Source organism: Passer domesticus, chromosome 15, assembly GCF_036417665.1.
Source record: "Passer domesticus isolate bPasDom1 chromosome 15, bPasDom1.hap1, whole genome shotgun sequence".
NCBI lineage: Eukaryota > Metazoa > Chordata > Aves > Passeriformes > Passeridae > Passer > Passer domesticus.
The window spans coordinates 8,178,974-8,197,502 of record NC_087488.1 but is presented as its reverse complement, the minus strand read 5'-3'; the positions used below and the strand labels follow the sequence as shown (position 1 = coordinate 8,197,502).

The following is an 18,529-nucleotide window of genomic DNA, read 5'->3' as shown; positions in this document are numbered from 1 at the left end:
AGAATTCTACAAGAGCATTTGTGAGTGTGTCCCCAGGAGTTACCATGCTGAACTGGGCTCTCCAGGCTGTGTTTACAGACTAGCTATGGATGATTACTGCTACACTTGGAGACTGCAGTCATAAAACATTTCCCCCTGCTCCTGCACCCTCTGCTCTCTCCTGTGTTTGGGATGAAGTAGCTCCACACAGAGTGCTTGATCCCCATCCCAACTCTTGCACTGCCAGCAGGATTCCTCATGCAGCCATGATGCAAAACTGCTCCAAGTGAAAGCCATCCCTGGGTTTTGCTGTGCTGAAGTGGGTCCCCCCTCCCGGGGCACAGTGTGGTCTGTGGATGCTGGTCACAGCAGCAAGGAGGAGGCAGTGTAGGCCAGGAAGAGGAGCTGGAGGTGGCTGGATTGCCCTTCCTGCAGCACTGCCAGCTTCCAGTGATGGTGAAGCTGAGACCCTGCTCCGTAAGGAGGAGCAATTCTGCTGCCTTCTGTCATCATCCTTGCAGAAACAAAAAATAAGTGATAGACAATACAAATGTGAAAATTCATGTTACATAGAAGTACTAACGAAGTTTTTGTGTAGTTGGTTAGGTCTTTATTTAAAGTTTTCTGGCTGTAAATCATCATGGAGAAGATATATTACAGCTTTCTGCAGATTCAAGGAGATTATTTTCTGTGGAGCCACTTTTATGCAAGCTTGAGTTAAAAATGGAAAAACAAACAACCTGGTAGTCACTCGGAGGTATGGGAGGGAAACACAGTTCCCAAGGCCTTAGAAAAGGAGGCTGCTGTGAGAAGCCATCTGTTTGCTGTGTCCTCAGCTGGACTTACAGAAATGTCCCCTTTAGGCAGTGCAGTTATTAACAAATGTAAAGAAGCAGTAAGTGAGTGGGGGAACATGGTTTCAGTCTGGTTTTTTTTCCTTTTATGGTAAAGCTGCCAACTTGCTGCTTCACTGTGATAAACCATCTGATTTTGTTTGTGATTAAGCAGAGCTAACTGGTCTATCAAGAACAGAGGGGCAAGAATTCTTACAGGCAAACTGGAGGTGTTTGGTGAAAAAGTAAGCAGATTCCAGAAGGAAAAAAAACAACTCCGCTGCATGTTTAGGAAAGCTGGTGAGGTTTATAATGTAAGTGTAGGTCTCTATGAAGAAAATTGAGGACAAAATGAAAAATAAATGTTTAAACATCTTATATAGACATATAGGATGTGGATGATACTCTTCCAGGTAGGGTCAAATTTTCTTAAAAGGCATTAGCCAAAAAGATATTAGAATCTAGAAGACCTATTTTGTTGCTTTTTAAGCCCCAGGAATTATATTTAAGGCATTTTATTTATACAACTCTTTCTCTTCTGACAGATCCAACCACATAAAATTGCAGACTCACAAAATATGCCAGTCTTTTCTATATAGAATGAAACATTCCAGAACAGAAATAGGATTAATTGAATGGGAAGCCTTTGAAAGGAAATGAGACCAGTATCTGCAGCTCAGGTCATAACAGAATAGGACTGGATTTCCTGATACCTTTCATCCTTAGAGTTGCAGTTAGAACTGATGCAGGAGACAGAATAACATCTGGAATTCCCCCTCTGTGAGTGTGCACAGTACAGTTTGCCAGCATGACTTTTCTCCCTTGATTAACCTATCCCTGAGGACATTTGGTGCAACTTCTGACCTTCCCCATCCTTCCTCTGCTCTTACACATCCCCAGGCTCCCCAGGCACTCACACAAACCCTGTGGTGGGCCAGCCTGTGAGACACCTTTGGGAGCCTTCCCCTACTGAGGAGCAAAAGAAGGGCAGCAATGGGCAGCAAAGAGTAATGAGGAAATACTTGGCTTGGAGACCAGCTTTTTCTAATGTTCCCTGAGCTCAGAAATTCCATTGGCAACTCAGTATCAAGAGTCACTCTTATTTTCTTTACGGTATTTATGGGTTAGTGATGCAATATCAATATATGCCCATGGTTTCTATTTACACAACAATGTATTTTTAGCAAAAGTTATTCCATGCTCTAACTTTTTTAACTTAAAGCCTAGCTGATAACCTGCAGTGAAAAACAAGCATGGCTCACAGCTCCTCTCCTCCCAAATGTTTATGTGGAAGAATCCTGCAGTGCTGATTGCTGGCAAATACCGCCAATAAAAATGAGGAATGAGTCATTTTGTACCAATTTACCAAACAAAGCAGTTAAGTGGCACCATTTGTTGTGTGGTGATCAATAAAGCAGTTAATGTTATAGCTATTGAGGAACTGGGAGTGAAACAGTAGTTTAATATCAATCCAAGCCATTGCAGAATCCTCTGATGCTTTTCCTAGACTGGCTGTGGGCCAGGCAGCAGTTACCACTTGAGAGCTTAATAAATTGATTTAAATAATTTTAAATTATCTCATGGTATTTATGGCATACAGGGTCAGCAATAGGGGTGGGCAACCAGACAGGTATTTCTGCAAGTGACCCCACACACTGAGCAAAAGGAGCTCATGTCTGAACTCTGAGCAAAGCTTGGTGCTGGCTCTGCTTTGGATAAATAATGCCAAACCATACAGAAGCACTGGATTCTGCCTAATTATCTGCCTCAAGTCTCAGATGAGTAAACTAAGCACACTTTTCAAAAATGTATTTGACCTGCCTGGGAATTATTTTTCTAAGTCAGAAGATTTTTTTTACAGTCTGTAGAGGCAAACTGACAGTCTCAGTCAAAGAAGGGCAAACGTCAGGGCTGGGGCTGGTTGCTCAAGGCCTTGTTTAAGTCTGCTTCCAAGTAGTTCCAGGGCTGGAAATACCACACCTCTCTGGGAAACTTGCCCTGGTGTTTTACAAGTAAAGAAAACAGTTGTACTTTAGAATGGATCACAGCAAACATGCTCATCGTGCCTTTTGGCAGAAAATCTGTGTCAAAGTTCTGAAGGTGGAGAGAAACTCTGACTCTAAATGAATAAGCAGGGAGATTGCTCCAAGAACAGGTCGTGGAGATGGGCTGCAATCCTCACTCTTCCTGCAGCATTACAGAACTCAGGACACTCGTGTGCTGAAACCTCTCACATGCCTCCCCTAGCAGAAATGGAAACTTTGCTCCTCCTTTTTATAATTCTTGATCCAAAATGTGTTTAATGGTCTGTTCATAGTAAAAAAAACATGAAGAATAGTTACATACTTGTTGGCATGATCTTGTATAATCTAAAGTATCTTGTTTTGTCTTATTCTTTGGAAGATCTAAAGAAATTACTTGTTCTCTTGAAAAAAAGTTGTCTCTCAGTCTGAAATGAAATACAGGCTAAATTATTCAGGTATTTGAACTGCTTTGCTTTCAAAAGTCAAAGCTTTGCATGACCAGCTTAAAACATTTTAGTTGTTGATGCCTTATCTGTCCAGACTTTCTTTTGAGTGGGCTGCTGGCCATAGTTCATAAGCATAGTAAAAACTTGAGTTTCAGGTTTGAAATTTTGTTATAATCTTCTTACAGAGAGCCTGATCTTTTTGCTGTCCTCATTACAGTTCATCTCTAATGGAATTTACAAAAAATATTTTTGACCTCTTAACCTTTTGTTCATTTTTTGTACAAAATATTTCCATTAGAGATGGTTATTTAAATTCAAGGGCAAATTAAATAAGATGTGAACCCAGTACTTTCTACTAATCATGGTCAGCCAGATTTTCGAAAGTCTGGGCTGTTCAATGTAAATCCTTATAAATATAAGTGCTTCTGTCAGAAAAGCCATTCTCCCTAATTAATGGATTCTTTTTCTTTATTCACAGATAGAGAAGACCAGTCTATCCTGTGCACGTAAGTACCTCATCTATTTTAGTATGTCCTAATGTCACAATGTCTTTATTCAAAATTGATTCAAATTCTGATGGAATGGACACGTTCTCCTCACCTCAGTAAGCTTGAGCTCCAGTCCCAAACCTACTTCATTAGACAGACCTGTTCATAAGATAAAGAGGAGGTATCAGTGTCACAGGAAATCTTTAATGCATAAAAACTACTTCTTTAAATTGAGTTTCTGAACTGAGATTTAACAGTTTACAGTGAACTACTGGGGAGTGTGGTTATTGCTCCACAAAATCCCACTGGTTTGTCATTCCTGCCTGTTTTGAAAAAGCACTCAAAATGTTAAACTGTTCAACTGCTTGACCCTCAGTTTTAACTCTCTTTCGATTCTTCTGTTGCTTATTAGTTGGTTTCATAATGCCATCAAGAATGCTTTTGACAAAATTTTGTCTTTTTTAAATCAGGCATTTTCCAGTTTTCCTGATAAAAGATCGGATTTGATTATATGTAAATGCTAATATATTGGCAGAACTGGCATGTGTATTATTTATAGCAGGTTCATGCAATGATGCTGTAATCTGTCAGGTTTAGGTTATCTGAGAAAATGTGGCTACTGACTGAATATATATTTACCCTCAAAAAAGCACTGCTACTGATCACCAGCCATAACATTACTTTTGACTACCACAGCTGACTGGAAAAAAATTATCACCCAATAAAAATTGTGTCCTGTGTCTGGTACCATAAGGGCTATCATAGCTCAAACCTCTGTTACAACAAGACTTCAGTATTTGTAAGTATACCAATCAAAAATCTGCCCCCAAATGCATTAATACCAAAAAGAAATCTAAAATTCCTGCAATAATGAAGTAAAAATTGACCATCACATTCTTCCCAGGATGAAACATGTCATGATTATGAAGACTAATTTACAATATGCATTTCCTCCTTCTATTTTTGTACTTTAGTTTATTTTTCCACTAGTAAATCTTCTTTTAACTTTGGAACATCGGTACTTTCAAGAAATGGACTTTCTTTTGCAAATCTATGCCTTTTTGTTCATGAAAATCCATTAAAGGATCCACTTCTTGCAGGTACCATTTATTGAAACTACCTGGCCATCTTGCTGGAATCATAAAGTGTTTCATACCAGTAGTACATAAAATAGAGAAAATTAAATGCCTTTTCCATCCAGTAATATTTAAAATAGAGAAAATGAAATGCCTTTCCCATTTTGAAAACAGCACAGCAAGTGATTGCCCAAGATGTTTGGAGTAATTGCAGTATGTTGGATGTACATCATAACCCATAGCTTAAAACAGTCCTCACACGTCTTTTAAAGCTAAAGCCAATGTACACAACTTTAACCACTACTGGTTTAACACTCTTGTTTGCCTTATTTGTGCAGAAAGAAGAAAGTTCACTTGGCTTGCAGCTTGGCAGCTGTCAAGTTGAAGCAATTTGCAGTATTTTATAGAATTGGTAGAAATTATAAGAAATTGTCTTCTGGCCTAAAATATGTAACAATAACTGAAGACTTCATGGCATTGATCAGCCAGGATTTTTTTTTTTCTTGAAATAGCTACAGGCCTGAACTTTCCAAGGCCTGGTACCTAAATTGTAAAAGAATAGCTGTAAGGATTCATATGGATCTCCTGAAATGCTCCTGGGACGCAGGCAGGGGAGCAAATCTGAGAACTGAGCCTGATTCTGTGTTTCTGACTATAAATATACCCATTTTCAGGACTTCACCCTCACCTCATTAAACCTACCCTCATGTGGTTAAGTACTGTTTGCATTCTTTTACAATCCCTACCATTTGTGTGATTAACCATGGTATGTTTAGAATCTCCATCTGTCTTCAATGCTCATGGGTTCCAGTGCTTCCTCAGAATTCATTCTTTCCAGACTTCATTATTTTCTCTACATGTCATTAATAACCACACTCATGCTGCCTTTGGCCTCCTCTCCTCTGTGCACACACATCCTTTTGCTGTTAGCTCTTTCCCATGGGTAGCATCACTGAACATCCTCTGGTGTCATTCTCTGCCAGTTGCTCTCTGGCCCTTTACAGTCAGCCTTAAAATCTCACATCTTACCATGCACATTTACAGCACAAAAAACTTCATACCATGGCTGTGTTTATTAATATATCTGTGGTTGCAGTATTGTAACATAACACAACATAGCATAACATATATAATACATACACAATACATAGTATTGCACTAGAGGTATGAATTATGAAATCTTACTCTTTTATGTGTCTGAAAAGTAGGACAGGTCAGACTTTTCCAACCTTGTGTCTTGGTCTCTACTGTTCTGAGCAGCCTTCACTGCTCTGCCTGGCTGTTGGGATTTCCTGAAATTCCTGCCTGTGCTTAGGCCTCCCCACTGTGCTCTCTCTGTTTGACCTCTGAGTTAGCCACAAAATAGTCTGTATTCACTCTTAGTCCATACTGACCAGCACACAGATGTTGATGAAGGAAAAGTCCCAAGGAATCTGTCCAGGTGCTCTGAGACCTGAGCAAGCTCAGTGCATCAGCAATGAAGTGTGACTTGACCTAGGCCGTGGCCAGTGACCAGACTTGTGGCTTTTCAAGCTTTCTCCAATGGTAGTAGAGGCTCAACCCCTCAAAGGAGACTTCTGACTTCTTGTTTGATTTCTAAAGACACAAGTGGATTCTCCTGGAGTTTTCAAAATGTTTTTTACTAAAAATTAACCATGAGAGTTTCAACCATTTCCTCATAAACCTGTCTGATCTTGGGGTTATCATATTTTAGCCACTTTCTGAAAAGAGCAGTTAGAGTATCTTCTATGAAGCAAATATGGCTTAGACGACTGTGCACAAGTTTCAGTTTAAAAAAAAGCTACCTTAAATGAATGAGAAAATCTGATCAAAGTTCTGAGTGTTTGGGGTATTGTGAAGCCCATGGAAACAAGTACTTGGGAAACACCTGTACCTATAATTAAGTACTTTTTCATTACCTTTCTGATTTTTAAAACATGCATACAGTTTGAATAGCTTCTGTAAAAACAGGAAAGTAGCAGGGTCATATTTCCACTTAATTTGATATGGGAACAGACAAAACATTGAGTGGGGCAGTGACCATCCTGCCCTTTTCCCCTTCCCCCCCCTCTCTCTCTGGGCACACTCTCCACAGCCTGCCCCGGCCATGGGACTCCAGCCCATTTCCTTCCCTGACGCGCGTCAAGAAGCAAAATCATCCAGAACATCTCCAAACTGCAAAGCCTCATTAGTCAAAAGACTCCTCCACAAGAGTGCTAAACTCCTCTTTCCCAGCTCAGTAAATCTCAAAGGCTGGAGCTGGCAGTGGCTGCTGCTTGGCCCCTGTCCCACACAGATATCTCATGGAGCTGCAGCCCCGGGGGGGGCTGGTGCTGACCCCGCTCCAGGTCCTTTGGGAATTGTTTTGTAAGTAAACCCGTAGGATCAGTGGGCTGGCTTCTGAGACAAGTCTCCAGAGGGGCACAGCTGGTCTAGCACAAAGCTTTTCATTATGTTTGCACATCTCATGCTGCAGGACAAAGGCTGCCAAGCCCTAATGTGATTTAGAGCACCTCGTAGAGTGCCCTGTGCACGGGGGCTTCCCACAGTGCCAGCACAGCCGGATTAAGGGATGTGTGAACGGGCAATTCTTGTGGTTCATTGCTTACCGAACAAACTGAAAATAAATTCTGCAGTTGCTTTTCAGATGTTTCCAAAAGTGGAATTAAGCTAAGTCTCATATCATAATATTAACATGGAAAGCTTTCAAATTTTCAACAACAACAAAAGAAAATGCACTTTTAAAGCTAATTTTTCTCAGTTGTTCTCAAATGTACAAGAGTCCTAGTTGCACCACAGGCTCAACCCCAACAGTGGGTCCAATCTGCTGGTGTCACCTTGTTGTTCTTTGGAAACCTGTTCTAGCTGGGATAATTTTCATTTAAGGTGAAGGTAATGGAGTCATGGAGGAATTTGTAGTTCAAGAGGTACAAAAACTCAGTTATAGCTGAGCATATATATGTGAGTTTATGGGCTTCAAATCCTGTGCTGAGGTCCTAAAACAATGTCTGGCAAGCAATGAGGGAAGGATAAGTCGAAGTTATACTCCACATTGTGAGAGTGATATTTTTAACAGAGCAAGCCTGTTAGCCTATTGGAGCCCTTTGCTCTGGGAAAGCCAAAGAGTTTCTTTGGAGGAAAACTTGCATAGGAGGTAGCTGAAGTACTGCTGTTGGGCTGCTCAGAACTGTGCAACTTGCTTTTGATCTGGTTTTTTGTATTGGCCATCTGAGCTGGGTGCAAAGAACTGCACTGTCAGTAAATGTGCTCCCTTGGGTATGGCAGGAAAAATAATTATTTGAGAGGCTTTAATTAAACAAATGGTCATTCTGCTTCCTAAAGATGATTAGAAGAGTGGTAACAGCATTTATATGGTGATCACCTACTTGGAACATAATAAAGTCTGAGGAAAATGGGCACTCAGAAGAAAGGAGGAGATGCCTCTTGGGAGGAACCCCATCACGTATGGTCCACTGCCAAAACCACCAGAAGATGTTTGCAGGAGAAAAGACCCCCTAAAAGATCTTTTAAAATTCAGTCACTGAGCTCAAGGGTACAAGTAGATTTTAAAACATTCCATTGTGAGGTTTTTTTTAAAAAAAAACAACCTCACAATGGAAGTTGTTTCTGCCCCCTCAGAAATGACAGTACTTCAAGGCAGATGCAGAGGAAAAACCTGTTCTGCATGACCAATACTGTTGCAATTCAATAGCTCTAGGAAGAATTTCATCCACCTGTGAACTAAGATATTCACATGCTCTCTGCCTTCTGGGTCTCCCTTGGTAAACTTCTTGTTATTTACAGGCATTGACCTGACCTAGCCATTCCTCCTCATTAGTACAAACACATGGCATTTCATCGCTGAGGGGAAATCAGACATCATATGGCTGTGATACATCCTTCAGAGTATCAGGGCTATTAATGTTAAATGGACACTTGTTTATCAGACCTGTGCGTTGTCATGGACTTTTATGACTGATCTGATATGTTGGAAATCAGAGGTATTCATCAGCTAGAGACATTATTCTTCATTACTTATTGACCTTGGAGACTTTCTTCCTAATTAACCTAAAGCAGTTGAGGTTCTGTGTGTTTTCTATTTCATGTTGAAGAACTTTTTTATTGTCTATTTCAAAAGAAAGTTAAAGCCTCAAAATCTGCCTGCAGAAAACAGGAAAGCCCTCAGCCTGTGCAGAAGCAAAGAGTTAAGGAGCATTACAGTATGGTGGGATAATTACAAGTGAAATGATGCCATATATGGTAATACTCACAGGGATTCAGGGAAAAGCCAAAAGATGGGCACTGTTGCCCTGGGAGACAGGAAGTGCAATAGTGATGTGATGAACTACAAATAACCCTTAATAAAATGGAATAGTTCAAAGCCCAGGGTTTGTTTAAAGAAAGTTGTTTTGGTTGTTTTTTTTCCAAAGAAACAAAGATGTAAGGTAGATTTATTTGAAAAGTTTGTAGGCATAGGTCTTCAAATTGGTGTGCTTGGTTTGGAATTGTTCCCAGGACACTTAATTTTTATCAATAAAACATAGAAATGTTTTAGCATTGAAGCCCAGACAGAGATGAATCCAATCTCTAAACTCTGCAAATTAACCCAGGTCTTGTGAAAAGGAATCTATTAATCTCACTTATTTGTGGTTCAAATGCTAAAAGCCAGAAGAAACAGTTCTTATCATGTTGTACCTCAGGCAGGAATTGTTTCCCAAGGTTTATATCAATGTCATTCTGTATTGAAAGTTCTGTCCAACACTTCTCCATATTTTTATGTCCATTTATCACTGACCCTTTGGTAGGGAAAATTAACTCCTGTATTTCCTAATTAGGAAAAGAAGCAGAACTGCATTGGATTCAGCTAACAGCTAAACAGTTTCAGACTCAGAAGAGCAGATAAATATCTCTGGGATTTTTTAATTTATTGTTCTTTTATTTTTCTAAAATCCGTTTTATTATAAATCCAAAGAAAAAGAGGTCCAACTTAGATGGTTGCTCTCCTCAGAACACCAGCTCAGTTGAAAGACCTCGTTTGTTACATCCACATCCACTTTGTCTGCTAAGCAGGACAGTATAAAAATATTTTTGTCCATATAATCAGAGCCAGAAAGGCATAAGATGATGTGATGTAATAATTAGAGAGGAAAATTGGCTGGAAATTTCTATTGAGAACAAGACTCTGTCAATCTGTACTTGGAAAACCACTGTTTTACTTTAAGAGAGGGTTCAAGAGTTGTTAATAAACTTAACCTGGAAGTCTTCCAAGAGAGAAAAAGTTACCACTGCCTTCCTGCTTCCCAAGGGACACTGCATGGAGCAGAGCTGGGATGCCAGTTCTGGGATGCCAGTTCTGCTGCTCAGACAAATCCTCACATGTCCCTTATTGCCCAGGGAGCAGGAACACCTCAGGCAGTTCCAGTCCTGGTCCCACTGAATTCAAGGAGCATGTGAATATAAAATTCAGATGAGGCAGGATCAAGCTGTTAGTCTACTTTAATGCCAGAGTTTCAGAAGAGAAAGCCATTGTATTAGTGCTGATGTTTTCTTTTACTGCTGTATCACATCATAGTTAATGTTGTATTTTTTGATCTTGAAATATAAGCAGACTCCCTGCCAACTCCACTTCTCATAAGTGTTCAGATGCTGCCAAAGCAAGATGAACTGCTGTTCAAAAATGCATCATGTTTTAGAATTCCCTTAAATGGCCCAATGTGCACTCAAAATACTACCAGGACAGAGATATAACTCTGATAAGGCATTCTTTGCAGGCTGAAGTCAGGTGCATTTGGGAGGTGCTCTTCTGGGGTAAATAAGAACCAAGCTGGGCAGTTTCCAGCCCTGTTTTTATACACTATGTACATCTACATGGCAGAAGGACTCCACTGGTTACCTGCCTTCTTTTGTGTTATTTTCTTTCCCCTCAGAGGTGAATCTGGTGCTGGCAAGACAGAAAACACCAAGAAGGTCATTCAGTACCTGGCTGTTGTCGCCTCATCACACAAGGGCAAGAAGGACACCAGTGTCACTGTAAGTGAGCTCCTCCATCCCCAGTTCTCCCCAGGCCTCTGAGGCTGTGCTGAGGTCACTCTGCAGCTCAGGGACTGGGGCTTGTCAAGCAGTGGCATATTAAGAGTACACAATAACGTCACAGCTCTGTGTTTATGGAAGAAAAAAATTTGTTTGACACCATCTTAGGCATCAAATCAGAATGTACTTAGGGAGAACAGAAATATTCATAGCTTTCCATAGGCATAGCACCTATTTATATCCCAGCATGAAGGCCTTGAATTCTGCAAGGGCTCGAGTCCTTGTTTTACCCTTGACCTCTGCCAACTGAGAAGTTTGGGAAAGCCTGTAACAAACACATTGTCCAACTGCATCACAAAAATGTATGCCAGCATTTAAACTTCCAAAGTTTTGATTGGATTTGTTAGTAATTTTTCTCACTAACTAGCAAAGAGTCCCAGTATAAAACTTGTCTTTTTTTTTTACTGCTCTGTCAGAGGTAACAATTTTGAAAGGCACCATTTTTTCTAAGTGCTTTGTTCCTGTAATAATCTTGCCTGAGAGAGTAAAGTTAATATTCTTACCTTGAACCATATACCTGCCCAGTTCCTGGAGATCATTACCATGGCTGAGACTCTCAGCTGTCTTTGCTCTTCTCAATGATACAACTCCAGGTCTTACATCATTTCCAGCCTTTCGAATGTAACTCAAAACTTCTGCAGAAAAATAAAGCAATTCACTTTGATGACAAAACAGGCTTAATTCAGGAAGACATTTCATTGTGTCTCAAATACAAAATTGGGTGCAAAATAGGTAATTAGTAGGGAAGTGGGAAATAAAGTAAATTCTCATGACCACCCCTGTGCTGGGTTTCACAGCTGCCCCTGCCCATGTGTCAGCAGAACATGAGGTGGGCAGCCCTCCCTCTTCCACCACAAATAACTGGGCTTTTATGTACAGTGGCTTCTGATTGGGAGTAGGGGAGGGAGTAGATGTTCTTTTGAGTAGTATTTTCTAGAAGTTTGTGATTTAATTTAGTGGAAACAGTCCAAGACTAACGTTTAATATTTAATGTTTATGCAAAAAAGGTAATTCCTTCCTATTGAGTCCCTGCTCAGTAGCTGAAGGAAATGAACTTGGGGTGTCAATGCCATCCCTAACTGCAGTTGCTGCTGACTCCTCTGGGGGAATTATGTGACTCTCAGGACCAAATTTGCCCTGAGACAGACCTAAAGGCAAATATCCATCAGAGGAGCTGAGAAAAAGTCTAATTTGTTCTATATCATACTGACAAATAGTAATTGAGTGTCTGGGACTACTGACACTGCAATTTCAGTCATTAACATATAATGAATAACAAAATGCATCAGAGAAGAACTAGAGATTTATCATAAAAATATTTGCTCTTGTCTGGTCCTGAGAGACTAACCTGGGACTGGATCCAAATCCCATCTCTTTGCTTCAGGATTTTTTTTTTCTTCAGTTAATATGCTCTAAGTATGTTAATGGTATTTGTACCCTTGGTATGTCTGCAGTAGATTGTTCATATCTGTATTCCTGGTTTATTTGCATGGAAACTGTACTGGTTATTTTAATACAGGAAAAACAATAAAAATATCTGTCTAATGGAAATTATACTGACACTTGTTTTATACCATGTTATTCAACACAGCAAGGTCCATCTTTTGCCTACGTGAGTAACTTAGACTGTTTGATGTGTGTTTAAGGCACTGAGTGTAGATCTGCATGCTATTGTTGCACCCCAAAAATTTAAGAGAGATTTTGTTGAAATATGTTGTATGATATGATAAAAAGCAACAATAGCACCAAATGCTCTCACAAATCAACCCTAACTGTGTCAGGCCCCATGGTAAAGAATGAGGTCTGACACAGGCAGGGTCATCTTTCAAATATCACTCTCTTCTATATCTGTGTGTGTGTTCAAATTGCCATAGTTTGAATTAAATTTCCCACAATCCTGGAAGAGCCACTCAGCCTGAAATTTAACAATGTGGTTTCTGAATGAAATACCCAAACACTTTCTGTGCTTCAGGTTGAAGTTTTTAGGACTGTTGTGAAATAATTCCTAAACCTCACGGTGTTTGATTTGTTTGGCTGCATGCTTTCCATTTGTTATTGCTTGGTATTTTCCATTTCCATGTAACTGTTTAGATTGTTCACCACCACAAGAGTTAGCATGTTCTCAGCTTGCTGCTGTGGCGTGTACCAGAGCAATTCCCACTGCAGCACCTGTCTGCAGGTGTGTTACAGGCCCTCCTCTCTGTGTGCCATACACATAGCAATGCTTTGGGAATACAGGCACGTTTGCTGGCACATTTTTGGTGTTTCTGTGCCAGGCAAATGAGATTTATTTTCTTTCATGCAGTCTTTTTTGCCCCGTTCTGACTGCTGCCTCTCAGACTTCAGCTGTGACAGTGTTGCCCCTTAGTTAATTTAGTACATTCTCTGACAGTCTCTCTGAAAAAAAAATTATTTACTGGTTGGCATGGGCAGCTCTGTGGAGTTTGGTGGACTTACAGCTGCACACAGGGCTGGCCACCTGGAGCCAAAGTTTTATCCCCAGCTCTATGGCATAGTTCAGTTCTCAGTAGAAGCAGGTGGTGTCTGTCTCATTTTAACAGACAGGTTTCTATTGTAGATGCCACCATCTGATTGCAGCAACACTCTTTGCTCATACTGGAGTTTTTAAGTCTACAGAGTGCAACTAGACAGAGCTGCCCAGTACAGAGAATCTGCAGGGACTTTTAAGATTTCATTTCTTATTCTGGGATTCCTGTATGAACTTGTTAGGCACTCTTCCTTCCCTCTTCCTCCTGCTCTTTGGTAGTAAGTTTTTATGATATTTTTGAGGTAGCTCTCACCATTGACACAGAAGTTACAAGGCATTCAGAAGTGACATTTAGAAAAAAGTTACCAGATTTGCACACTAATTGGGAAGTGCTTTCATTTTCCAAATTACTTCCTAAATTCAAACTATTGTCTTAATTTCTATTTTAAATTATTTAAATTATATATTATTATCTATCAAGGACGTTTTTCTTTTCAGAGCAAGTTATTTGGAATAATGCATATTACTACAGAGTAGTACGCAAAGAATAGTGTGGCAAAATAAATGTGAATGTAAGTGATCTCACAGGACAGAGTTGAATGAAAAGTTTTGACAAGCTGAATATATATGCAAAGTATTTTTTCAACTTCATTGGTTTGCTTAGAAATAGGATTAGGTAAATATATAGAACTAAATACATGCTTGTTTCATTGCACGATTTGTTTCCTTAGCATTACTAACCACAATTAACAATATAATATGAAGTTTGTGTGTTTGCATGAGAATTCATTATCCTAGTTTGAAATAAATCAATGCAATTCCATATTTAACCATGTAGCCTTGCATGGATCATTATTAATAGACTTGATGAAATCTGCTTTGTAGCTTTGTGCTGCATTACATTAAAATTATTCTCAGCAAGTTATTCTAATTACATTGTCATTTGCTAGCAAAGGGTCTCAATAAACTAACTTGGAAAAGACATGCTAGAGGTTCCTTTAAGAATATCCCTTTAAAAATTACATTAAACTGGAAAAAATAATTGGCATTGAATGACCCTTTTTTTAAGGAAGGCCAGTCATGATGCTGAACAGGTTAATGGAGTTTGATCTGTCACAGGCAACAAGACTGGAAAAGGGTCATGTATACAGGACAGCAGTCAATTGCATAAATAGATAAACACAAAGTTTAATACAGAATGAAAACAAATCCACATGAAATGCAGTATTCAGGAAAAAAAAATTGAGACTTAAATTAGATTTCACTTTCTCTGCCGTGTACGAGTGTTAGTTTCAACTATGTAATTACAAATTTTAGTGTTAACTGCTTCTGAATGAATTTTAGGGTGAGCTGGAAAAACAGCTTCTCCAGGCAAACCCTATTCTTGAAGCTTTTGGAAATGCCAAAACTGTGAAGAATGACAACTCCTCCAGATTTGTAAGTAGGAGAAATGTCTGTGGGTCCATGTGGGTCAACTTTAGCTGAGAGAGTTTCACAGATCCAACCCTGTTCCCTCACTGACCTTGTGGAAATCAAAGTAGAACAAAGATGTTGTCCTACCCCACTTCCAAAGCCTAGTCCAGTAGGGAGAACTCCTTCCCCTCTGAGTGCCTGAACAAAATGTGGGGGGAATGTCTACAGAGGGAATATCAGAGAAGATATTCAGGCTGTTCAGAATTTCAGGCTGTTCCACAGGTCACCCCAGCAGGGATGTCAAACATGTTATTCTTGGGAGGGTGATGTACACATCTTATGGAACAGGCTAAATACTGGCTAATATTGGAAAACCTGGCACTTCCTGAAAGAACAGCCCAATTTAGATCTTCTTTTCATTCACAGGGCAAATTCATCCGCATCAACTTCGACGTGACGGGCTACATTGTGGGAGCAAACATAGAGACTTGTATCCTTTCCAGGGAGCTGCACCAGCCTGGGAGAAGTCACATAAACAAGCTCACTGCATGTCTAAGAAAGGCAAACACTGCTGAGGCTGCTATAAACAAAGAGGGAGGGAAGCAGCCCCATTTGTGCTGATATCAGCTTCGGTCCTGCTCTCAGTTTTATGTCTCCAGGGCTGTTTTCTCAGCTATAGGAAAGGGAGTTTTGCCCAAACACAGCTTCAGGAACTGCACAGCCCATACCTAAGGCAGTAACAAGGGACCTTTTTGTGTGCAGAGGATTTGTCTTACCTGGAAGGTAAATACTAACTGCTGTGTCAAATGACACACCCAGAGCAGTGAGCTGTGTATCAATAACCTCAATGTATTCATTCAGGGAAAATGGACTGAGAAATTCAGCTCAGTCTGACCTTACTTGTCAGGTATGTTGCCTGTTCCCTTGGTATGTTTATGAGCTAGTATATTTTAATGAACATATTAATATGCAGGTGGTTTCCTCACTGTTGCATTGCTCATGTTTGCATATAGAAAGAGCTTCTTGCTCCAATAAATGAGAAAGAATGATGCAGCTATAAAGAAGTACCTTGTCCCTTGAGCATCAAACAACAAACAATTTATCATTCTGCTCTTATTTTGACAACTGATCTTTAGAAAAAATCATTAACATTTTAACATTTTTGGTGTTAACTGAAGTTCTATCTACAGCACTTTAGCTTTTAAAGAGTGAATCACTGACTGGTATCGAAATACTTACATTATTGATAACTCCATTTTTATTAGCTTATAGTCACAAAAATGGTCGATAAATATAACTTGATTTTATTGCTTTTATGCCTACAATACTCCCTCAAGAACTTTTTTTTTTCTAGCAGCCCCACCATTTGTTGAAATAATTGTATTGGTGCTTCATTTTCAAAGTGATATGAGTTATATTGTGACTATTAGTTTTGAATCCTGGATTTTAGAATAATTTAGGTCTATTTTGGTTACTGCCATGATTACCAGCATTTACCCTGCAATAGCAAATAGGATATTGATCTGCTTATTGTGGTTAGCATTATACCAAGACCAGAGCTCCTGCCACAGAATTGGACACATATTCATGTTAGACAAGTACATGGCAAATATTTCAACAAAGCTATTGATGGTTCTGAGGCTGATGGCACAATTAAGAAAGGACTGAATCATGTTATTGATTTTTTTTAACACACTTTACAATCAGATTTGCTTGAAAAATCCCGTGCAATTCGTCAGGCTAAAGATGAAAGAACATTTCACATCTTTTACTATTTGATTGCTGGAGCTTCTGAACAGATGAGAAGTAAGTTCTTTACTAATGATTCTCTCATCTCAATGGCTTGCCTAAGTATTTATCTTAATTTCTGTAATTACATGTTGTTCAATCCTTACTAAAAATAAATGCCATAGAAATAGCTATGTGTTTTAGCTATAGAGAACAGTTTTCTCAAGTGAATTATAAAAAGCATCAGTTCATGTCCACCTGTTTGAGGCAGGTTGTTTGTATTTTACAAGATATTTTAAATTTGCAGGAGATGTAAACCCATTCAGATCCCATCTTGAATAATATCAAGAAGATAAATTGGGAAGAGTTATTAATTGCTTTACACAAAAGAGATTGGGGGTTGCAACAAGAATATCAGTTCATTGTTTTAAAATAAATTCAGAGAATGTCTTTGCCACAGCACGTTATTGCACTGTGAAAGCCACAGCTTCTGATGTATTAGAACATCATGGCTCAACTATGACATATTTCCCTAAATCACTCATTGCTAAAGAATGTATAAAACAATGGGTAACTCTCTATTTTCCCTGTTTTTTATGTTCCTTACCTAAGAATGTGTTGTTGGCCATTGAATAGGGTTGAATAGTCTGTTAGTTGGCCCACTTTGGTTGTTACCTCTTTCCATTTTTATTATTATAGGCTATGAATCCCCACAGGGAGAGGCACAAAATTCTAGATTGGTTGCATATGACACTAAATAAAAGGATTTTGGGAAGAATGGCTCAGATTTGAGTCCACAGGACGCAAAATTGCCCCAAAGTGCAGAGACATTCTCCAGTAACTAATGAAAACTAGAAACTTAATACCATCAACCTTGCTAAATAGTTATTTTGAAAATATATTAAAAAACCCTAAACTCCTCATTAAAGCAGAATCTTCCTTTGGTGATAATGTTGGGGGTTTTTCTGTTATTCTTTAGGAGAATTCATGAACAAAGAGCATTAAGTAGATGCTCTTAAATAAAGCTTTTCTTCTTCTTTTTAGATGACTTGTTGCTGGAAGGCTTCAACAATTACACCTTTCTATCCGGTGGCTATGTGCCTATTCCTTCTCAACAAGATGATGAAATGTTCCAGGAGACCTTGGAGGCCATGAAAATTATGGGCTTTACTGATGAGGAACAGACAGGTGAGAATTGTTGTATTCAACATACACATCTGTATTCAACATACACATCTGCAAGTGACACTACATAGAGATGCAAATGCAGAGGTTAATTCTGTCCAGAATAATCACTCTGCAAAGCTAACTTGTGTTTATGAAAGGGACTATTTCTAATATTTCTCATTGAAACCCCCTACATTCCCAAAAAGAGATTACTGAGTCTAAGACAGCTCTATCAATAGTAATGGACATTTAAAGCCATTGTTTAGAACTTTGCAACTAGCATGAAAAAGTGGCAAAACAATCTGATTTCTTTTTGAAGGGAATGAAACAGGCTCAAATAGCCCATATGTACTCACTGATTCAGAAAAAAAGAGAAATAAAAACAAACAGGATGAAACAACAACTAAACTGTTTTGAAAATGTGAGCCTGTCAGAAACATCCACCTGCATAGCTTTTACCTCTCAGTGCTGCTGGGAGTGTGCAGGGCTCTCGGGTGCAAATTGCCATGTCCCAAGTGACACCTGGTGGCAAAAGCAGCGTCCTCCCTTTGCTGAGCCTTGGAGCAGCAGCAGCAGCAGCAGCAGCAGAGCACATCCCTCACCTGCATCAGTGACTGAGGGGTGCTGAGCAAAGCCCCGGCCTTGGTCAGTCTGGATGGTGGTTCTGGTGCACACTGGTAGTGCCATGGACAGCAGCAGGAATCGTTATTTTACTTTCTGAACCCCTCTGATTTCATGCTCTAAAATAGAAGCCCATTAGGCTTATTCTTCTCCTGTATAAATTAGACAAATTTACA

The 18,529-nt window shown here is 39.5% G+C and overlaps 1 protein-coding gene across 5 annotated transcripts in view; it reads left to right on the top strand.

Annotated features, from left to right (window-relative positions):
* The window catches only part of MYH11 (myosin heavy chain 11), a 54,734-nt gene that overhangs the window by 13,944 nt on the left and 22,261 nt on the right, over nt 1-18,529 (top strand). For 4 of the 5 annotated variants that reach the window (XM_064390243.1, XM_064390245.1, XM_064390247.1 and 1 more), the window contains 7 exons: nt 3,761-3,788; nt 10,774-10,876; nt 12,528-12,548; nt 14,769-14,861; nt 15,264-15,327; nt 16,545-16,643; nt 17,610-17,753. In XM_064390243.1, coding sequence (XP_064246313.1) covers nt 3,761-3,788; nt 10,774-10,876; nt 12,528-12,548; nt 14,769-14,861; nt 15,264-15,327; nt 16,545-16,643; nt 17,610-17,753 — 552 coding nt within the window. The remainder of the gene's footprint in view (nt 1-3,760; nt 3,789-10,773; nt 10,877-12,527; nt 12,549-14,768; nt 14,862-15,263; nt 15,328-16,544; nt 16,644-17,609; nt 17,754-18,529) is intronic. The other variant, XM_064390244.1, reaches the window with a different exon arrangement.